This window comes from Lagopus muta, chromosome 4 (assembly GCF_023343835.1).
Source record: "Lagopus muta isolate bLagMut1 chromosome 4, bLagMut1 primary, whole genome shotgun sequence".
NCBI lineage: Eukaryota > Metazoa > Chordata > Aves > Galliformes > Phasianidae > Lagopus > Lagopus muta.
The window spans coordinates 50,124,438-50,147,737 of record NC_064436.1 but is presented as its reverse complement, the minus strand read 5'-3'; the positions used below and the strand labels follow the sequence as shown (position 1 = coordinate 50,147,737).

The following is a 23,300-nucleotide window of genomic DNA, read 5'->3' as shown; positions in this document are numbered from 1 at the left end:
CAATCACCTACAAAATACTGGCAGCCAGGAAGTAGTAGCTTTGATTCTATTTGGCAAGTAAAATAAATAAAGAGCATAATTATGCTAATCAGAAAGCCAGACTCCAGACAACTTGTAAAGCTGTGAGGGCGTTGAGCCAAATACCCAGAGAGATATCTGCATTACCGAGCTAGCACATGGCACCTGGAAAATCTGTTATTACAGGAATGGTTGTGGAGTCGTTTTCAGAAGTGGTGACATTAATTCTTTTCAACAGTTTGATTAGGCAGGGTAGAAAAGAAAACATAAGTCCTAGACCCACAGCAAAGTTTAGATCTTTACTAAAGTGTGTTGTTATAAGTTACTGACATTTTCTTTATGCTAACAGTAGGAGTTCAGAAAGTAAAATTTACTTGAATGCAACTTTAATTCAAGGCTGTGCACAAAATAAGGTGATTTCCCAAATTCATGAAGGTGCCATGAGGCTCTCAGTATTGATTTTCATTTGTTGATAATGTGACATCATGGAAACAGGAATGCTGTCAGAGGATGAGGGGCGGTGCTGATACTTTTTATTCAGTGACTTTTGTTCTCTATTACCCAACTGTAGAGATGGAAGCAAATCCTGCCGTCGAATCATAGGAAGAGGAGCACCTCATTACCAGGCAGGACACTCCCAATGTTCTGCCAGCAATCGCTGCACCAGGCATTATTTCTGTGATTTTCTGCTATGACCAGAAGAGGGCGCTCTTTCCCTTTGGAACCCAGACACGAAAAATGAAATAAAAGCTTTTGAAAAACCGAAGTAATTTTTGCAACTATTCTTACGCACGGTCACTAAAACTTTTTGAAGTTTAAAGATTGAACTATTTAAAAAGATGGTATTTCACTCTTGCAGTTTTTTGAAGTCAGTTTAAGGCTTGCTACACAAATTTCTTAGTATTTTTATGGATTCTGTAGGACGTGCTTTATTTCCTCTACCGAGAGTAAATAATTTGCACTAATGAGAGTCTGCCTCTTTTGAATTCCCTTTACTGTAGATGTATTTATTTACGAGAAGAAAGGTATTTAGCAATGCCTTCCCCTTAGGGCAGATTTCTATAACAAATGTGAAAATAGCAGCTTAGCATGTTTTAGATGTTATTTCCTCAGTCAGTGAGACATCAGATAAATTCTTTGCATGTGAGCTCAGTTCTGCTGGCTGTAAAACAATTATTTCAACTCTAGCAGCATAGACTGAAGCGTAGCTGAGTACTATGAAAGCAAACTGCTCCAGTCATTAAGTGACAGCCTTTCCCTTTTGATACTGCTGTTGTGCCTCTCAGTCATGTATTTACAGGCCTGAACGTTCAATTGGAATGGCTGCAGGCTCAGCAGTTTTGAGAAACAACTTATTTGGAAGTCAGATTTAGAAGCTTGACATTTTGGGAATCTTATCCATAATCCTTACAACGTAGGCTGACATGGCAGATACTTTCCCAGTGTATTTGGGTTGCAATTACTTCAGATCTTCTGCTCCTGATTTGGAGAACTAAGGCTGGCAAAGGGAATATTGCCTTAACTTGGGGCAACAAAACAGTCGCTCTCGCTCCATCTCTACAACAGTTTTATAAGTTATAGGCCTAGTAAGTGTGCTTAAGTGTCAAGAGGGCTTCCCAGTGAGGGAAGTCATGTCAGGTTTGAAGAATATACTTGAAAGTATTGTTCTCCATTCAATTCTTAAAGTTGTCGGTCCAAAGTAATCTGTGCACATTTCTCTTTAAATCTGATATGAAAGTATCTAATATCTCAATTTTGTCAGAACTTAAGTTGAATAATAAGTTGAATAATAAAGGATGAGTTCAAGTTCATGTCTTTTATTGCTTAACTGACAAGAGAACTTGCATATGGAGGCTCTAAAAGTGGAGCAACACATAAGAAAAGGGTAGCAACCCAAAATACACTGGCAAAGAACTGGCACCTCTCTAGCTGTCCTGTCTGTTGGACTAATGTTATTAAGTCTGTCTTTCAATGTGAAAACTGAGAGCTGTCCAAAACAAGAAAGAAAAAGCCCGTTTTGGTCCTTCAGCTGACACAGGAACCAAGAACACTTGCCTGCCAGGAGTTATGCAAACTGTGGAAGTCAGAAAATATCTGCTACTCATGAACAAGTGGCTTGAAGTTAACAATAGAGAAAAAAATTCCAAGTGGAAACATAAAAGAAATGGATACATCCTGTGTTAGCTGGTAAACCACAAAAATGAAGAACAAATACAAAAATTCAAACCAAGAATGCAATTTCCACAATATCCTTCCTTCTCTTCCCTTACTTACCCCTCCCCTCTCACTGGGTCATGAGAACGTTTCTCTATTTGAGACAACACCCTATTGTGAGGGCTACGTGTGTTTTTCTAATTGTGCTGTGTCTGCCAGTCAATCTGTACTACAGAAAAAAAATGTCCCACTCTTCCATCTCTCACTGGTATTCCAAGATGCTATATGAAGTGAAAACTAATAAAATAGCTTAGCATCTTTAGACTGCATGAAGTAGGAAAAGTTTTATATCCTTTCAGAAGCTACAGCTAAGGTGAAATTGTTAACAGCCATGTCATACAACAAACAGCTCACGTATCACCAGAAGCACAGCTGTGGCTAAGCAGGGACCTCTGGATCCTTCTAGTCCAGCCACAGCTCCAGAGCAGGTGCCCATGGCCAGGTGCCTTCTGAAGATCTCCAAGGAGGAGAGCCCACAACCTCTGGGCAGCCTGGGCCAGTGCTGTCACCCACACAGTGAAGCAGTAAAGTCCCTCACTGGAATTCTAGTATTCATTTGAATAATTTAGAAGTCCTCACAGAAAAGATGCAAGAAGGATTAATTACAGTGTCTGAAGTTCCCAGAAAGTGTATAGTCAGTAAAATGACTCATTTTATCTGTTGATTTTTTTTTTTTTCTTCCAAATTTGACTGGTTGGGGTAACAGCTGGGGTGGGGAGAGGGGAGGGAAAGAAAATGGCACCACCCTTTATGACTTGATTTTATCTGTTTTTCAGTCTGTGGTCAAGCACGTACAACCTTTGTCTGATAATTCAACACCTCAGTGCTCTCATGAGATAATGCTGGCTTTCTAAATTTTTCTTGGAGTTTACTTCCTGGGAAAAGTGATGAAGAAGGATCTAATTGTGAGATTATCTGGTACTTTGAAAGGACTTGGACTGTATTAACTGCATGAAAATGATGATAATCACAAGTGAAAGCACCTGTGCAAAGCAGTTGGCTGATCTTCCTTTTTTCCATGTCTTTTAATCCCTTTGGATGATGAAGTTTCTGGAGTGTGGCACTGCGAGTTGGGTGTTTCTGACCATGGAGCAGCCCCAGAAGGTACTGGACAGGGACTTTAACACGGATTTTCAGTAAGTTGTGCTATGTGATGAATCCTTGCGGCCCTTTTCCTCTGTTGTCTTAAAGAAAATGTGTTTGAGGCACTCCAGAGAAAAAGGAGACTCTGAGGATCTGCTGATCTGTTCCCACTCCTTTTGCTTGTAGGACTGCTGGAGTGCTTTATAAAGTTAAGGACTCAGTGACTGTATCAATCTTCACTTACAAAAAGAGCATTTTATCTGTTATTTGTTCTGATAAATGATGAGGAAGGATATCCATTAACACCTTTGTACACAATGTGTGGGACTACTCCTGTCCATGTGCGCTCAGTGGAACAATTCTGGACAGTGACAGGTTTCCAAACATCTCTCCATCTTGTTATTTCTGTGAATATTCATGTAAGAATCACAGAATGGCCCGGATTGGAAGGAACCTAAAGGATCATGAATCTCCAGACCCCCTGCCAGATGTAGGGCCACCAACCTCCGCATTTAATACCAGAACAGGCTGCCCAGGGCCCATCCAACCTGGCCTTGAACACCTTCAGGGATGGGTGTCCACAACCTCTGTGGGCAGCCTGTTCCAACACCTTACCTCTTGGTAAACAACTTCCCCCTTACATCCAACCTAAATATTCTCTCTTTCCCCTTGTCCTGCTGTTATCTTCTCTTTCAAAGAGTTGACTTCCCTCCTGATTATAGGCTACCTGCAGATACTGAAAGGCTGCAATGAGGTCACCCTGCAGGTGTGCAAGGGGAGCTCATTTATTCTAATTGCTTGTACCTGCCATTAATATGTGATTCATAGTCCACATGATAACAGAAATAGTGTCACTTGGTAGCAGCGAGCAACTCAGACCAGATGGGATGTAATTAGCAGCGAACTGTGTTGAAATAAAATTACTCTTTAATGTGAACATTTGCAATACCGAAGAAGCTCTTTGCACGAAGCGGGTTCTCAGCCCCGCTCAGTGGGAACAGAGCTGCGACCGTCTGACAGCACTGCCCAAGAGGGCGTCTTGCAGGGAAAGCGGTGCACCCGGCGGGTGCCGCTCCAAGTCTCGACCGCTGCGGGTACGGGCCGGGCCCGGCCACGGGAGGGCAGCAGCCGCCACCCCCGGAGCCGCCCGCCGGGGTTGGGAAAGCGCTGCGGCCCGGCCCTGAACTCGGCCGGCAGCGGGCGGGGCTGAGGCGGGGCGGCCCGGTCCCGGACGCGCCGCGGAAGAGGGAAGCGGCGGGGCGGCGACTGCGGTTGGGACAGTGGCTGGGACAGCGGCATGGCGGTGCAGGGCTCGGCGGGGGACGCGGCGCTGAGGCGCGAGGCCGAGCGGTGGCTGCAGTGGGACAAGGTGAGACTGCGGGCGCCCTGCCGGGTTTCTTTGAACGCTGCCTTTCCCTCTTGTTCCTGACCGCTCCTGTTGCAGAAGGAGCTGCCGGACGCGCAGCGCTCAGGGTGGGAGCGCGCTGCTGTGCCGTGCCTCGGAGCCCCTCCGAGCTCCCGGGTCCTCCGTGTTTTGTTTGCTGAAGCGCCGTTTCCAGCCATCCGCGTGGGCCTGCCTCAGTGCCGGGAGTCCCGCTACCCGTCCGGCCATCCCGCTGGCGTGCGGGCTGCTGGGCGCTCCCGTCTCCGGGGTCTTTTTCTGCCTTTCCCTGCTGTTGCTGTAGTGTGCGTCGTGTCTGTTCCTGCGGAGATGTTCGGACACCTGAGGACGTCTCTCTGCTTCCGTCTGCTTTGACCCTGACCGTGCTGCATGTAGACGGAAAAGCATCTCTTTATTTCCATATTCCACATGTCCAAACAGACTTCCTGCGTGGCCGTGCTCTGGGAATGCTGACGGAGCTGCCCGTCGCTGCATTTCCTGCGCAGATCGGGCCTGGCTGTGCTATGGGTGGTTGGCGCTTGGTGTCCCTACACATGGCAGTCGTTCACTTGGAGCACGGTGTCCCCGAGGTGCTGTCAGTGGCTGCCCTTTGCCCATCGCCGCGCAGTACGTAGGTAGGGGTGGAACATGCTGCTTTGGTAGGTGGCCTGCTTACTTCAAGGCTATTCTCAAAAGCACAGAACATATACATATATATATATATGCAAGGTTATCTTCTCAGATTTCAATAAGCTTTTGTGTAAGTTTTTCTCAGTTTAATGGATTTTTGAGAGAACAGTCTGGTTTCAAGGGTGCCTGATATTAATAAGATAACTTCTCCAACTAACGTTAATTATTTTCCAGTGTTCTGTCTAATCATTTTTATTGGTGATTCCAATTATCTCATGAATTCCTACTGAAGTCTAATTCAACATCCCTTGAAGATCTGTACCTTTTTGGAAGGTGTGCTCTTGGTTAGTAATAGCATCTTTGACTGCAGTACTACTTGACCAGTATGCAAAGCCTCATTGCTGATTGCTCAAAAACAGTAAGGCGTCAATGCTGTGCTTCTGTCATTTCACTTGCCAGGGAGAAATTCCTACAGTGTTTGCACTGAGCAATACCTTTAATCCAATATAACCCTTGCCCATTTACACTTTTTTTTTTTTTTAAGAGACCCCTTCATGGCAAGGATAGCTTTTTAATTTGAAGGGAGAAGTTAATATTTAATGATGATAAGCTGCATGTTTCTTGCAAAATAGTAGTTTGCAAGAGCAAACCCTTGCGTATGGAAATGGCCCTGCTGACTTTGCTGAAAGGTTTTACCTAGGTAACAATTACTGTGTATATTACAGGCTATTTCATCACCATATGCGTTACAGAAGTATCATATTTTTCATTTTTCTTATTATCATGCATAAAATCATGGATAGAAGTTGGCTTCTGTTTTTATTAAAAATAAAACTTGTTTACTCAGTACCTGTCCTGATACTTTAAAACATTGGAAGAACTTTTGCAGTGATGGAACATCTCTGGGGCCTTCAGTTCACATGGGTTCAGCTAAATAACTTTTTGTGTGAGGAGGTAACATTTGGGCAAGTTGCACTGATGGTTTTTCCTTGTATTATAACACCTGCTGCTGTAATCAGACAGATCAATATTCTCATACTCTTGTCCTGTTCCTGCAAGGAAGGTTAAGTTGCCAGCATTCCTGGACTGGTAAATTACTAATTCTTAAACTGGAAGTCAATAATTCAGGGGTACTTAATTGCTCAGTGGAAAAAACAATTCTTTTTTTCTTCAGTGGTATTCTGCAGTATATAGTTTGCTGATTATCAGCAAAGGCTCATTAGCTTTCATTTAGACTGTCATGCCTGTCCTTCAGCAGGTGCATAGATCAGTAATTAGGGCAGGCTGTGTCCACAAATGATGAACGTATTGTAATGTTTAAGAAAAACACAGTTGGCTTGCTTGATAATCCAAACTGGTATTAGTTTGCACAGAGTCCTTACATCTTTATATAAAAAGTTTACTCCCATGACTGCTTTATGCATGTCTTCAGCTGCAGAAAAAAAAAAATACAGAGAGAGAGATTTATTTTTTTGCCCAGGATGATCTGCTAGGCCTTCCTTTGATCTCAGCATATCTAAGTTATCCAAGAAACAATCAAGTCCCTGACCTTCTCGAGGTCAGTTGGTTGACCAGGAATCAAAGCTTATGTTCATTTGGAAATAATAATCTTTGTACTCCAGCATGAAGAGCATGTAATGGTGCTGTGAGTAACCCGAGGAGCACGCTGCTGCTTTGCATAACACTGTTGCTTGGTGGCTGGAGAGTGCCATCTGTCCTCCTGGCTCATCAGCATTCAGGGAATTGAACTGATGTTAAGCCTGACAAATCCCACGTTATTGAGATGTTGGGGCATACAAGGCTTCACTAATTCCAAAAATGAGGAGTTGGTAGGAGTTGCACCATGCAAGCAATACACCAACAAATGAGGAAGACTTAGAAAAGAAACTTTTCATCATTCATAACAGGTAGGATGAGACCTTTCTCTCGCTGCTCTGCACAGTGTGAGATTTGCCTGTAATAGTTTGGCTGTAGTCATGAGTGTGGCACTTCATGGATTTTCACAAGCACTACTCACAAATATAATTCATGCCAATTATTTATCTCCTGACCAGTCTGTTTTTTTTACTGTCCCTCTTGTACTGACTTTAAATTCAGGAAATGTAGCAAAAGTTCTGGGGTTCCCAAAGCAGGGCACTGTGTTGTAATACCAAAATAAGCCAGCAGACATCGTGGGGAAGGATGTCAGTTCTATTAAGAAGCTTAAATGTGTTTAAAAAAAAAACAAACAAAGAAAACAACACCAAACAAACAACAACAAAACACACAACACACACGCAAAAAACACTTTTAGAATATCTGAATTTTATATCTACAGAATCCCAAAACTTCTGCAATAGTGAAGGAACTAGTTGCTGAAGGAAATGTGGGAGAACTACAGAAATACTTTGGCTCACGAATGGAATTTGGCACAGCTGGGCTGAGAGCTGCCATGGGAGCAGGAATTTCTCACATGAATGACTTGACTATTATCCAGACAACTCAGGTATTGTATTCATCGTATTATTTCATTCAACTGGTTGGATCCAGGAATGGAAGGGCCTCGCTTATGACAAGCAAATGGGCATTCTAGGGAACTACATGGTTTTTACTAATCTGAAAGGAAAAGGAGGAAAACAGAGCTAACCAGCATTTGGCTGAACTTACATACATGTATAGGTGCTAAAGTCAATCTACCTGGAGGGAGCTTAAAAAACAAAGTCCTTAGAATTACTGTATCTTGGACTGCTGGTGTATCATTGTATCATTGACCTAAACAAGCATCCTTTCATTACTAAGGGTGAGATTCAATTCTGTCTTAGTGCCAACTGGGATGCATTTTTTTTCAGTGTCTGGTATGATGCCATGTTTTGGCTCTTGGAGAAGAATGATGTTGATAACACACTGATATTTATAGTTCCTGTTAAGCAGTTGTACAGAGTGAATGACTGTGTGGTGCTGAGCCACCCGCAGGGTTAAACCACAACTGAAATGTTGGCCAGTTGTTCACTTCCTTATCTGATACCTTAAAGAACAAATAATTTCTGTATCTGCAGATCAGACTAACCATGTTACCTGGTTCTTTCTGGAGCTGGTTCTGATTTTTGGAAAAGTGCTTAAATGCTGTCAAATTTTATTATTTTGATTTGAAGGTTTTTGTCATTTCATGATGTTTATTGATCCTGAACTGAATCCCAGTCCAGTTCAGTGAGATGTGTGCAGTGAGATGTCAACATCTTAGCAGTCATCTTAATCCAATGAGAAATGAAATGCTGAGATCATATTAATGAAGTGAATTTGTTATTGTCTTCAGGGATTTTGCAGATACCTTGAGAAGAATTTCAGTGACCTAAAAAAGAGAGGAGTTGTGATTGGATTTGATGCTCGTGCCCACCTTTCAAGTGGAGGTAGTAGCAAAAGGTACTTTTCAGGTCTTACATGATTCTTCATGGTCTTATAACTGCTTCAACAGCATTTTCTCTTTCTCTGGAAGGAATTTGAAGGATTTATAGTATTTTTATTAATACCAAGGCAGTTTTTATAGTTGTGTTTTGTCTTTAAGGAATGGGGAAGGCACATGTTTAAGTTGTGTATAATGATTTCCTTTATTTTATTTTATTAATTGGAGTGAGGGGAGGAAAAACTGAAATTCTAGGGAACAAATGGATGAGAGAATGAATATATTTCCAAGGCTTCTTCTCTTGTTATTTAGGTTTGCAAGACTCGCTGCTAATACGTTCATCAGTCAGGGAGTTCCAGTTTATCTCTTCTCTGACGTAACACCAACACCTTTTGTGGTATGTTTCTCTATTAAATCTTTTTATATGCATACAAATTCTGTGAGATATCAAAAATTAATATTTATATTAAGGAAAAGTAGACAAAACATCTTGAACTTTTTAAGTTCTAACTGCTTAGACTGCTTGCTTTATGTTTATTTAGCTATGTTTGATTTCCAACATCCATAGCAGTAGAAGAAAGAAGCTGAGTAGAGTATCTGTGACAGTGAGTGCCCAGTGACAGTATTTGTGCCCATTCATGCTTTTGGGCACGTTTCTTGAAGAAGTCATTTCACAGTCTCTAGCTTAACAGAATGATAGAATATCCTGAGCTGAAAGGGACCCATGGTGATCTTAGAATACCTGAGTTGGAAGGATAAGGATATGGAGGGATGGAGACTTAGTGTGTAAATGCTTGTACTGATACAAAGTTTGGTAGATTCAAGGCTGCATTCTTCACAAGACAAGTTAAAGCAGTGTTGCATGAGATGTAGCTGATTGTATTTGCTGTTAAACAGCCAGAATTGAACTTGAACTGGACCTCTAGTCATGAATAATGCTTTATTTTCAATTGACTCTATCTGCTTGGACTAGTTTATAATAGCTCTCTCCAATCATAGAATCACTATAATCACAGAATCACCAAGGTTGGAAAAGACCTACAAGATCATCCAGTCCAACCATCCACCTATCAGCAATATTTCTCACTAAACCATGTCCCTCAACACAATGTCTAAACGTTCCTTGAACACTTCCAGGGTTGGTGACTTCACCACCTCCCCGGGCAGCCCATTCCAGCACCTGACCACCATATTTCCTAATGTCCAGCCTCAGTCTCCCCTGGTGCAACTTGAGGCAATTCCCTCTAGTGCTATCACTGGTTACAGAAGAGTCCGACCCCCATTATAGAGAGCAATAATGTCACCCCTGAGTCTCCTCTTCTCCAGACTACATAATTGCAGCTCCCTCAGTAGCTCTTCCTAAGGCCTGTGCTCCAGAGCTCCCACCAGCTTAGTTGCCCTTCTCTGGACACACTCCAGGGCCTCAATGTCTTTCTCATAGTGAGGGGCCCAAAATTGAACACATACTCGAGGTGTGGCCTCACCAGTGCTGAATACAGAGGTTCAGTTACTTCCCTGCTCCTGGTAGCAGTACTATTTCAGGTACAAGCCAGGATGCTGTTGGCCTTCTTGGCCACCTGGGCACCCTGCTGCATCATGTTCAGCTGAGCATTGACCAGGACCCCCAGGTTCATTTCCTGTTTCAAGAACTGCTCTCACAAGACGATATGGATGAGAATGCTGCAGTTTTAGTTCTGGTTGCCCTCCGCAGACTTCTGTCATTACCCCAACACTTTAACTCTTAAAGATCTGAAGTGTTTCATGTCATTCTGAAGCACACAACAGATGCATTCAGCTTCCTTCTGTAAAAATGTTACTCCAGTGAGCCTATCTGAAACAGCACTAAATACACTTGGTGTGTTTATGGTAAATGTCAAGTAATGGCAAGAGCTACGGCTGTATCACATGGATCCTGGTGGAGCAAGTGTAGCTGTTCCTTTAGGGCTTCAGTCTGCAGGAATCATATCCTGACCTTTTTATTTGGCAGTATGGAAGCATTCTCATTTACATACCATAAAATCTCCTGTAATGTTTTTCATATTCCAGTTCAGTTAATCTTTTCTCTTTACAGCCGTATACGGTAACTCATCTGAAGCTTTGTGCTGGAATTATGGTTACAGCTTCCCATAATCCAAAGCAAGATAATGGTTACAAGGTATTCCTAAATGACCTATTTTTTTTTCATTTTTGTTGTTTTTTAATCATTTTTTCCATGTAGAGATTTTAATACCATTGTATGCAGTTCCTATTGTGTTATTGACGAAATGAACAGGTAATTGGATTCTTGAGATCTAGATCTAAACAGTGACGTGTTACAGTAATAACATAATTAATATCTTAGCTATATGAAGCAGAAAGATAAGTATAGTTCTGGAACTTTTGGAATGCTTTAGAATATTGAATAAGCTTAATGAGTTGCTTGTAAAAAACACTTTCCATTAATTTCACATAGCATATTTTTTTCTTTTGCTAAATGATACAATTATCGGTGTGCTTTTTTTGTGTGTGTGTTTCAAGAAACAAATGACAGATGGCTGAGCGGCCTGTCTGCCAATCGCATACCTGGACTAGTCATATACAGACTGTTCCAGAATACAAAAACAAAGGTTAGGAGGTCTTTCTTTGTCTTCTGCAATAGAAAAGCGAGGTATTAGACAAGATGATTTCTCTCTGTCTGTTTGAACTGTCCTTTTTTTTTTTTTTTTTTTAATGTATTAATCTTGGCAGCTTTTTCACATCTGTTTGGATGTTTCATCAATTATTTTGTTAATCAACTTCATTTTTGCTGGTGTTTTTGTTATTTGATGTACATGTATACATGACCCAGGTGCTGTTAGTTGTATTTCCTTAAAGATGTAGCTTGCAAAACATCAGTAGGAGGAAGTGTGCAAACAACTGTCTAAATTAAAACACAGTTCTGTTTATAGATAAGCATAAAACCTGCTCTTGGATGTATAAGCAATTTTTTAAAAATAAAGGACTGCAGGTAAGGAACATCTTGAAGCTTACATGAATTTGTGCTTGCTGTTGTGGCAACACTGCTGCTGTAGACAGCTGCAAGGTTCTTGTGCCTTCTTTCTTAGTTCTTTTTTGTAGTAGAAGTGTTTCATTTTTATTTTGACGCTTTTTTCCTCTAAAGTATTGTTTTATATTTAATGATTATCTAAAAATTGAGAGGAAATATCTTGGGGAATTTATCAATTCCAAAGCTAGCAGACAGGTTGATATTTGAATCTTCTCAGTAAGTGAGCTGAGCCTTGTTTTGTGTTTCATTATGAATTTCAGCGTGCTCTGATAAAGCTTAATAGCTTTTTTGTAGAACAAAAATAGGACTTCAGGGGAAACATTGAGAATAAGAACAGAGCATTACTCTGGTTATTCTTCAGTGGAATTGACTGTAATACTCTATCAAATACATCTTAGCCAACAAAAAATGGCAAAACTATTCTACCATATTAATGACAAAAATGAGCTCTTACCCTTGTTATCATTCAGGTTTACTGGGAAAATGGTGCTCAGATAATTTCCCCTCATGACAAAGGAATTTCTCAGGCCATTGAGGAGAATAAGGAGCCGTGGCCTCAGGCTTGGGACGATAAACAAATTGACAGCAGTGCGCTACTCCATGACCCGTATGCCACTATCAATAAGGAATATTTCAAAGACATACAGAAACAATGCTTTCACAGGTAAATAGTGTTAACTCTGTTAAAAATACAGGATTTTTCATGGCAGTTTAAGACAAGGCAGCTGTGATTCTGCTGTATTTTCCCTCCCTGTATTTGCATTCTTGTGATCTTTTGTGGTAATAGCTGTGTCATTACGTAGTAAGTCAGTTCATAAACTTAGTCTGGCAAGAATCTGAACCAGTAAGGTGGGTGATTCATTTCTGATTTGATTATCTTCCTGTCATAATATGACTGTGCATCAGCCAAATGGGGCTACTGTGTGCAGCTAGGGGAAAGCTAAGGGTTGATGCTGACTATGAAATTTAATGTTCTGGGGTTACAGCCTTAAAGTGGGCCAGACTGGTTTGACAGAAGGAGGTCATACTCTGTCATTCTTGCATATGTTTCTGGTGACTTTGGGAGCCTTGCACATATGTATTGCTGTCACTTGCTTGATATAAACTTTACTCAATAAAATTAAGTGGATGTTTCTTTTTGTAAATTAAATGAGCAGCAACTTGTTATATCACAATCTTAACTATCTGTGATCAGATGGCTTACATTCCAGAGCTGGGGATGAGGAACCAGTCAATTGTATTTATTTTCCACTCACCTCCTTTGGTGTGTATAGAGTGTATTACTGTCTTTCCAGTAATTTGCATGTACCAGAACAATGGATACCTACAGTAACCACAGATCTGAAAAATGAGGTTAAACCAGTCTAGAAGTCATTGCCTTTAAAAAATGATCTCTTTAGTTTATCATGTTAACAGTACCATAGAATACTGAGTCACATAGGTTTCTGAACATAGTGAATTTTCATGCTGAATGTTCTGTCATACTCAAGTTTTTATTATTAATCTCTTTTATTTCAGGAAAATAAACAAGGAAACAAACCTGAAATTTGTTCATACTTCTGTGCATGGTGTAGGTCATAAATTTGTGCAGCTGGCCTTCAAGGCATTTGATCTTAGACCTCCTTTTGCTGTTCCGGAGCAGAAGGATCCTGATCCAGAATTTCCCACAGTGAAGTATCCAAATCCTGAAGAAGGCAAAGGTGTTCTGGTAAATACATATCATTAATATTTCTTAATATTCTAAATACAGCGTATATGTGTATTTCTGAGAAGTTGCAATGTCTCACTGTTTATTTCTGGTTATTTTTACATTTATCAAAGAATTTCCTGGTATAATTTCATTAAAATTCGTAACTCTCTATGAGGCAGCCAGGTAATAATTATCCATAACTTTAAACTGTACTTTGTTCTGCTAACAGAATGTGCAGCATCTGCACCTAGAGCAAAGTGATAGAATTCCTATTTAAAATAAAAGAATAAATAAAAAGTAGAGATCTTCCTAGTCAATTTTTAAAAGTTTTTACAGATCACGTCTGAAATACCAAGGCTGAAATTGTTCTCAAACTATGATTGGATCAGGGGCAATCCTGACAATAGGGAGACTAGATTTTCTGATATGAGTATGATCATTTTTTTAGTGAAGATCCTACTGGCTGTAACAAGAGAAGTGGAATGGTGTAGGTGAAGTTAAATATCCTGCCTGTGCTCTGCTCTTGCCAGGCTTCTATCTGTGAATTGGTTACATGTTGTTTGAGACTCATCATGCAGTTGAGTGAAATTAAATGAACTGGGAAAGTTATTTGAAGTCTGTAAGGGATGTGAAAATATTTGGGAGTATTAACACTTTTCTGATGTTGCTTGCCACTGTTTTCAGACCTTATCTTTTGCTCTGGCTGAAAGAGATGGGGCAAAAATCATTTTAGCAAATGATCCAGATGCTGATCGACTTGCAGTGGCAGAGAAACAAGAAAGGTATGGCAACAAATAAATACAACCATTTTGGACTTAAACATTAGAGTAATTTGAGAGATTCTGACTACCTGTGTTGCAGAGGAAGGTAGAATAGCTACATTTGTCCTTTTTAGACTAAAACCATATAGAAATGTGAGGGGGCTGTATGCAGAAGACCACAGTGGTAAATTAAATAGTGATTAAAATTAGACTCCACAAGAAAGCCTGAATACTTATGTGACATTTGCACTTGAGGTATGCACGGAGATATGCGAGCTGTTATGAATGCTCTACTTCTTTAAAGCTAGGTTTTCAGATAGAAATGTTTCAGAAGACTGACGAACATACTTCCATATTGTGTTTACTAAGAAATAACTTGAATGTTCTGCATAACTTCTGTAGTTACCAGATAATCTCAGGAATAAAGAATAATTGGTTTGTTTGTTGGTCTTGGCTTTCCTGTTTGTTGGGCTTAGGTTTTGTTTTTTTACCCTTTCCTTTCATAGCATGATCTAAGGAGGCTTCTCTGCCTAAGTAGGATGAGCTAACTGGCCCTCTCCACTGTATCTCCTGTCTCAGCCTTAGCTGGGAACTGAGCAGTGAGGAAAATGCATAAAAAGCTTTAATTTGTGCTAGTTACAATGGGTTAAAGCAAGAACGCAAAATCACCCATGCTTTTTGTCTTAAAACTTATGGCTATGGGATACTTAGAAGGGGTATTAGTTTATTGTATGCACCACTACTGAGAGTGTAGTGCTCTCATTCTCCTGCTGCTTTGCTAATTGTTTAGCCAGTCTTAATAGTTATCTAACTTTTGATCCTGCATTATGTCTAAATTCCACTGAAGCTTTTCATACACTAATCAAATACTAACACAGGCTTCTATGGTATCTGTACTTCTTTGACAGAAACCCCTGCTAGGACACATTCTTATGCTAAATTGTTGCTGTATTGCTTAATGCCTGCTGGCATCAGTAAGTGCAGGAGGTGCATCTGCTTTGCTTTCACAACAGGTATTTTTACTGTAGGTCTCGATTTTTGTCAGTCTGACAATGTCTTTCTCCCCTTTCATGACTGGGATTTTCTGGGTAATTTTGACATCTGTTTTTTCCTTTTACATTCAATTTTTCCTGTTCGAACCATGGATATATATGGGTGTTTTTTTCAGTGACAGATTGAAGTATTTGTCATTAAAAGAAATATTTGTCACCAAGTCGACCAAAACTACTGATCACACGAGAACTGTACTTTCATGTCTGTACATGTCTGTAATCATTGGTTTTTTAAATTTCTATCTGGGTTGGTTTTTTGTGTTTTGTTTTTTTTTTTTTAATTTAAAATATGCCAGAAATATCACTTTTTTTGTATTTGGATAAACTCATTAGCTGGTGCATATGATAGAGGAGGACAATAAGCATTCCAGGATTCTTTGGGGAATATATATATTTTTTTCTTAATGAACATGAGGTATCTTGTTACTGATACTTGGAATTCGGATGTAGTTTTATTTGCCATTCTTCATATATGTAAGAACCAGTAGAAGTTTTTCCAGTACTGTCCTTTAAATTCTCTATTTTTTTTTCTCTCTCTCCAGTGGTGAATGGAAGGTGTTTTCTGGAAATGAGCTGGGAGCTCTGTTAGGTTGGTGGATCTTCACTTGCTGGAAAAATCAAAACAGGGATGCTTGTGCCATTAAAGATGTCTACATGTTATCAAGCACAGTTTCTTCCAAAATCCTGAGAGCAATTGCACTTAAGGAAGGTTTTCACTTTGAGGTAAGTTGTTAGAAGATTACTGGATGTACTTTGATTTGCTTTCCTACTAATTGCTTTTATTTTTAAAGTCTGTGGGGTTTTTGTCATCACATTTGTAGGAGACGCTGACAGGTTTTAAGTGGATGGGGAACCGTGCCAAGCAGCTCATGGATCAAGGGAAAGCTGTTCTTTTTGCATTTGAAGAGGCAATAGGTAAGAAAGTATGCTATGTTCTGGTAGCCTTTAAAATAGTGGAAGTGTTCTACTCTCAAAAAATGGCAATGCTGACCTTAATGGGAGTTATTGATATCATCCACTTGGGTGACTGGTATTACTAGTATGCAATCCTAATCTCTATGTAGCACCAACTATGGTGATGTGAACTCGGTGTGTATAAGTCTTTAGCAGTACCATTCTCTACAAGTTTTTGAAAAAAGGCACATTTTTTAGGCTTCAAATGGGGTATTTGTAGCTGACATCTTTAAGCTAAGTTTAACCATGAGCAAAATAAAGTAAAACATCCCTCAAATAATATTAGTAAGCTGCAAAGATGTGTGTAAGCTGAAAGTACATGAGACAAAAATTTTAAAGCTGTCATGCAATTTCTTGAGTATCTCAGCATCTGCAAACAGTGAAAATGTGACTATATAATGGATAATTCTCAGTGTTACCATATACTGCTGTGGAGGGGTAATCACACTTCAGAGTCTCGCACTTGCACTGTTCTAGTAGTGTGGCATTTCTTTTTTTATAACAGTTCCAAAGATATTCAGGAGCACATGGCACTAATATAAAACAAATCTGTGCTGAAAACTCGTTAAATGCTTTACTTATTGAAATTAATTTTGATCACAAGAGAAACAATTTTTCAAATCTTAGTCTATGCTGAATAAACAGCATAGAATTAAACCAAAAATAAATACTATGGCAGTATTCAGTTCTCCTTTAAACAACAGCCTGTCTTACACTCCACTCCACTCCCACTGCTATCCCCCCAGTACTATCTATTATTCTTAAAAAAAATAATCCATCAAATATGTAAATAATATTTTTTCTTCGTTTAGGGTATATGTGCTGCCCTGCGGTTCTGGACAAAGATGGTGTCAGTGCTGCCGTTATAACTGCAGAGATGGCTAGCTTTTTGGCAACCAGGAATTTGTCTTTGTCTCAGCAGCTGAAGGCTGTCTATGATGAGTGAGTTTGATTGTAATTGTCTAATATCAGATTTTCTCCATTCCATGTAAGTTGCTTAATAGCAATCTATGGTATGCAAAGAAACGAAGACACAGGTGTGGTAACAGTGATCTGGTGAGCTCTCCTACATCAGGAGTTTCATACATGACTTGGTTTTGTGTAGTTTTAAAGTATTGATTACCTTCCTAGCTCTTACTCTGTTAAAGAGATGTTTGTAACATTTTCTAGTTTTTCTGATTGATTTCTCCCATTTGAAAAGTTTGGCTCTTGAGCACTGCTCTTTCTTGTACAAAAGATTGGACTTTGTTTTGTTTTGTTTCCCCAGCAGTATTGGTGCACTGTGGAGCTCATAGTGCTTAAACACACCAGATGCACAAAAACATTAATGGCAGAATGTGTCTAAGTAGCTCTGGCATATTTATGCTGTCTAGCTTATTTCTGTCCTGTTTGCACTACTACTTGTGATTAAATTAATTCTAGTTGGCACTTAGTTAGAATTTTTATTATATTATTCTGTCTTTCATTTTTTGATCGACAGTGTATTTTCTTTCTGCTCTTGAATACCCAGATTTAAGCTGATTCAGCTCATGTGCTATGACTGGCTCTGCTTGCTATATCCAACTGGGTATTCTCCTGAAAGCTTTGAATATGAGGCACTCCTTTTTCTTTTTCCTTTAATGCATTCCAAGACCTGCAGAAATCAATAGCTGAAATGGCTGTTGGATTCCGTGGGGCAGGATGGTGCGTTCCTTATGTGGTTTCTAGGTTGGCTGTTAAAAAGGAGAGAGAAGCACAGGCTGGTGGATACTCTCCACCTCTTCATTTCCAGTGGTGTCCCTAAGAAAGCTGTGGTGGATCTTGCAGAAAGACTCTTGGAAAACTCTAGCCTTTATGCTGCTTGTTTCACCAGTCCTCAAAGCACTAAACATACTTGTTTCATCAAAAAATTAACAAGGAATCAGGAGCCAAAAACATTGGAAAAAACGTGGAACTCATCAGCTCTTGTATGTAGCAGAAGTCTGAAAACAGTACAAAACAGTAAAACAGAGAAAATCATGTCTAGAACTGCAAATATGGTTCCAAATACTTGGAAATTCTTTTTGCTGCTTGTAGTTGGAAGTGTACATTCAGACAGCTGGCCTTCTCTGGTATGTGCTCGCTTAAGTACTTATTCAGTAAACACCTGATTCAGGTTGCCTTCAGAATCAGGATGTTTAACAAAGTGGAACTTAGCCATGCCACTTGTCTACTGTGTAAACAGCTGCTAAGAAGGTCGGACTTATTTAGCATGAAAGCATCCTGCAGATGCACCTCAGAGGAAGACTGTTTGTGTTTCTTGCACGTGGTCACATGTGGAAAACCTGCAAATATACGGGGAAGAAAACAACTCTGTCTTATTAACAGATGCTTGATAACTGGAAGGCAGGGCTTTTCCTGGTTTGCGTTAGAGTTATTGATGTTTGTTTATTGCTTGTGGCCAGTGTAGTGTTCCATTCTTCTGCTCCCTTCCATTCTAGTTGGGGTTAACTTGTGAACCGCTTGTAGAGCAGAAGAAACTCTGCTTAGTATTTTGGAGGTGTAGTAGACAGGGCCTGTTATCATTACTACCCCATCTCAAAGCTGAAGTAGATAAGGAAAAGGACATGAACCCCAGCGGGTTCATCACTTGTTTCAAATATAAGGTAGGCTTTTTAAATTTCCTTGCTGGATTCTCAAGATTGATTTAACAATTACTAACCTTCAAGATGTTCACTTAAGTATAAATATGTTGCTGTTTCAGAAGCCTTCCAGATATCTAGCATAATAGTGCTAGTGAAAGCTTCTGTCCTTCAGGTTTCTCCAGGCGTCAAAGATTCTCATCAGCTGTTTATCTTTAGAAAGAGTCACTGAAAGAACCAGCCCAGGTTTGTATGCTTTCTAACAACATGCTGTTCTGAAAATTCAGTGCTAGCAGGCAAGTTGTTTTTGATGCAGATTCGGCATCATGCTATTTGGCAGCAAATGGATAATGTAAAGAGATGGTAATGTAAAGAGATTATAGACAGAACAGTGTAGTTCAACAGAAACACTTCAATGGAAAAGCAGTTTCTGAAATATGTCTGGAAAAACGTCTGGAAATTCTGTTGTTAGAAGAGGTCAGTTAGTGTCCACTCAAGGTTACCTATTTAGACATATTTTGTTCTCTTCCTGTGTGTTTAGATCTCCTCGTGGCATCATTTTTTCTTCTGGTTTAGAAGCAAAGTTTCTCACTTTCAGTTGTTAAGGAAATTTGTATCTGGAGACCTTTCCCTCTTCAAGTATGTAAAATGGAGCAATTGAACTGTCAAGACATTTAAAAAATTGTAACAGGGTGAACTGATGCTACTGTTACCCACAGATTCTTGCTTTATAGAATGTTGTATAATGTGTGTGGTGTATAACTAATAAGACTGTTGTTTCTTCAGTTGATTGGTACATGTCTTCCCAGATATGGCTTCCATATCACCAAAGCTTCATATTTCATCTGCCATGATCCTGAAGTGATTCAGCAGCTTTTTGACAACCTTAGGAACTATGACGGAAAAGACACGTATCCAAAATCGTGTGGTAGATTTAAAGTTTCTGGAATAAGGGATCTAACTACTGGGTATGACAGCAGCCAGCCAGATCAAAAAGCAGTAAGTGTACTTCTAGCATACAGAATCATGTGTAAATATGTACATATACAAATATTCTACAGAGGGATACCCTATAAAACATATGTTCAAACCTGACAGTAAGTTGAATTTGATTTGTAGTGCTTGTTTTGTTTTGATGGGGAATAAATCAAGGTTAATTTTTTTCCTTCTGTCTCTTTTCCCATCTCCCTCTCCCTCTCTTTCCCCTCCTCCCCTCTCACCCCCAAGGTGACAGTCTGTACAGGGAGGTAGAAGGATCTTGCTGTAGTGCTGCAGCAATCCTGCATTAACTTGTTGTAAGTGTAAGCTAAGTGGTCCATGTTTATTTTTGTCCTGGGGGAAGCTTGTCACAGAACAATCTGTTTACAGTCGAAATGTTGACTAGATTTGAAATGAGCTATCTAATTGTACTGTTTAACAGCAGTTTTACTACCAGGTTGAGGGTCAGGTTGTGATTTGCCTGCTGTAGTTACAAGACTACACAGTTGATAAAGAAAACAGAACACAGCTTGCTTTTATCTGATGCATTAATTACATTATATGAATCACACCATGCGTTTTGTCTTGAATTGAATATAGTCCCTTTGTAAATGTTAAATATACATATGTTCCTATTATTTTCAGATACTTCCTACTAGTAAAAGTAGCCAAATGATTACATTCACTTTTGCTAATGGAGGAGTGGCCACAATGCGAACCAGTGGAACAGAACCAAAAATCAAATACTATTCGGAACTCTGTGCACCTCCTGGAAACAGGTATGGTCACCTACAGGGGTAAATGCTGTGTGATAGGGGCTGATCAGCTTCTCTGTATTGTTTTGGTGGGGAAAAGGCTGTTCATGATTGAATAATATTGCCACAGTCACTTCTATTATTCTGTAAATATATATGCATAAAGCTTCAATCCTGAACAATGTGTTGAATAATTCTTTTGCGCTGAAATTTCTTTAAACTTGGTTTCACATTCAGTAAAAACAAGATCGAGAAAAGCATTCTGTTTAAATGAAAGTGATATACTCCTCTTTTTTTTTTTTTTTAAGATATATTTTGTTGCTTTAGGCTTCTACTGCTACACTTTATCTATAGTTACATATTTTAAACCAGTTTATTTGGTAATTATATCCTTGACTAATAGCTTGGGAAGTCGCACAGACTGAAAGATGAGCAACTGCTACTCTAACGATAATAACGCTTTCTTACCGATGAAAATACACCTGAAAATACTGTTAAGTGCACGTGTTTGAGTTACTGAATGTATATGATTTGTAAAGGAGATACTCTGAACTCAAATTGACTGCTGGTCTATTTTACATTATATTATAGATTTATGTTTGTTCATAGTCTTAAGTGCCTTTCATACATCAACTGGAAATGAAAATCAATGCTTATTATAGAAGGCTCTAAGAACTCATGTATATATTCTTCTATCATTGATAGAAAATGTTTGTCTAAAACAGTACCTCAGACTGAAAATGTGCTTTTTAGCTACTCCACTGGTGACATGTTTTCTCTTCTGTGTGGATTTTGTTTCATAGTGACATTGAGCAGCTGAAGAAAGAACTGGATGAATTGGTCAGTGCTCTTGAAAAGCACTTCTTTCAACCAGAGAAAAACAATCTTCAACGAAAGACTGAGTAAAATAGAACAATTACTACCTTCATTGTATTTGATATTTTGGCAGCATTAAAAATGCATTATTTAACACGTAAGGATTTTTAGGACCAAACATCTGAGAACTCAGACTAAAAAAGACTATTGCTTTTATTAAGATTCATTCTATATACTGTTGAATTTAGTATCTTGTTTTGAAAGGAAAGCATTCCTACCCTTGAAGGACCAAAAAAAGCCAGTGACCTTACAATCTGAAAGTTGCCTGCAAATGTACTTCAATCAAAACTTGTTTAATTAAATATTCCAAGTAATATCCTGACTTCTGAAAGGCAGCCTGTCTGGGGGAAAACTTTCTTTTGTTTGTGGATAATCTGATAACAATATGAAACTCTATCTAGGTTTAGATTGGCAAGTGCTGCTGTTAATAACAACTGAAAGCCTGTGGTGCAACTTAGGTGAACTTAGGGCAAGTGTTTTAGAAACAGTGGTCTTTTGGTGGGGTCTTCAGCCCAAATAAACAAGGAAGCTACAGTACATTTTCTGGAGAGTGTCTGTTTGCTATGGGATTGGACTACATAGCAAACTCCATTAGAGATGCTCAGCATGCCAAACTCTTATTCCTTACAAGTGTGAAACATGCCTTTCAGTACTGTGAACATGTTGGGACAGAGTGCATCTACGTACACCTTTCTGCCACCTGACTGATCTAAGCATGATTAGGTCAGTGCATCCCCCAGTGCTGGATCCTGCATGCTACAAGATTTTGCTGCATAACTCTGCGTGTTGAATTTAGAGCGGAAATTTCCATTTCATTTTGTGCTGTCATCTGTACTTACAGAGCCTGAGAGGGTTAGATAGTGGTTACCAATTGGCTTTGCTATACTTTTTTTTCCTTCTGCACTGGATATCAGTATGTAGCTCCAATAGCACAGGTACATCTTGGGAAAAGAAACCTCCTCACCGTAACTGCTTCTGGTATACCATGACAGTGCTTAGTTGCTAGGTCAAGCATAGATTAAATTTAGCAAAATATTCATCAGGATTCTAGCAAATTATTCATCAGAATTCTAGCAAATACTGGGTTACCTTGTTGGCTAAGAATGTAAAGAAAGAATATTTGATGCCTGCTTTTGCCTTACAATCTTTAGAGTTATAATTGGAGGATAAAAGGAAAGGAGTAAGCCCTGCGTTGTTTGGCTGGTGCTTCAGTTTTTCTTGTCTGAAGAGTCAAAGCCAGCATCTGCACCATTCATGCTGGGGTCCATCTGTGTGGTACAGAAAATTAACTTTAAACAAGAGCAATAAGAAGATTACTAAGGAAAGGGCTTGTACTTTGAAACCCAGTGCTAGGGAAGTGGAAGGACAAACGTTGGGATGACACTTGAATTTTGCTCTCAGTAGGATTTAACATGTGGCATGTGACTTAACCACAGGCTGCCTTGCAAAACACAGTTTCTTGCATGGTACTTCATCCTGAGCTTCACTGAAAACAAATGGCTGTGCACAAGCTCCTACTTTAAACTGCCCACTGCCTGGTTAGGTGATGTTGGTCAATGCCTCTAAGAGTGACTTGGTTGGGGAACCCAGACACAGCATGATGGCTGTGAGCTGAGGCTGAGGGATGCTATGGAAATCCAGCTGTGTTGATCAGCTTCCTGTGACATTCTGGGCTTCTCCTGGGCTGGTGCTGTTACTTGTGGGTGATCTACGTGGCCAGATTCTAGCTGCAGGCATTAATTACTTCTGTCCTGCTGGGAATCTGTACATCAGAGAACATCAGAGTAGAGGCACTGATGTTTTATCCAGAAATGGCAATTGCCAGGACAAGAATAAATAAAGCTTGGAGCCTGGACTGAGCCCAAGTGGCAGGGGATTCCTGGCTACTTCCAGAGAGATGCATC

General features: G+C 39.7%; 1 protein-coding gene across 2 annotated transcripts; it reads left to right on the top strand.

Moving 5' to 3' along the window:
• The first annotated feature begins 4,521 nt into the window (after positions 1 to 4,521).
• On the top strand, positions 4,522 to 21,712 carry PGM2 (phosphoglucomutase 2). 2 transcript variants are annotated; one of them, XM_048942442.1, is made up of 14 exons: positions 4,522 to 4,684; positions 7,644 to 7,811; positions 8,619 to 8,725; positions 9,018 to 9,102; positions 10,777 to 10,860; positions 12,201 to 12,394; positions 13,249 to 13,438; positions 14,105 to 14,202; positions 15,776 to 15,956; positions 16,055 to 16,148; positions 17,000 to 17,129; positions 19,597 to 19,786; positions 20,411 to 20,544; positions 21,324 to 21,712. In XM_048942442.1, exons 1-14 carry the CDS (start codon positions 4,613 to 4,615, stop codon positions 21,424 to 21,426), a joined length of 1,830 nt encoding a protein of 609 aa, XP_048798399.1. In that variant the 5' UTR covers positions 4,522 to 4,612; the 3' UTR covers positions 21,427 to 21,712. The 2 variants fall into 2 exon arrangements, with proteins under 2 accessions (XP_048798399.1, XP_048798400.1); XM_048942443.1 differs by lacking the exon at positions 4,522 to 4,684 and adding an exon at positions 5,359 to 5,670.
• The last annotated feature ends 1,588 nt before the right edge of the window (positions 21,713 to 23,300 follow it).

What these genes read in the sequence shown, in the direction of transcription:
- PGM2 (XM_048942442.1), top strand. Translation starts at nt 4,613, where the DNA reads ATGGCGGTGCAGGGCTCGGCGGGGGACGCGGCGCTGAGGCGCGAGGCC. An exon ending in AGTGGAGGTAGTAGCAAAAG is followed by an intron (nt 8,726 to 9,017) that starts GTACTTTTCAGG and finishes CTTGTTATTTAG; the next exon opens with GTTTGCAAGACTCGCTGCTA. An exon ending in CAGAAACAATGCTTTCACAG is followed by an intron (nt 12,395 to 13,248) that starts GTAAATAGTGTT and finishes CTTTTATTTCAG; the next exon opens with GAAAATAAACAAGGAAACAA.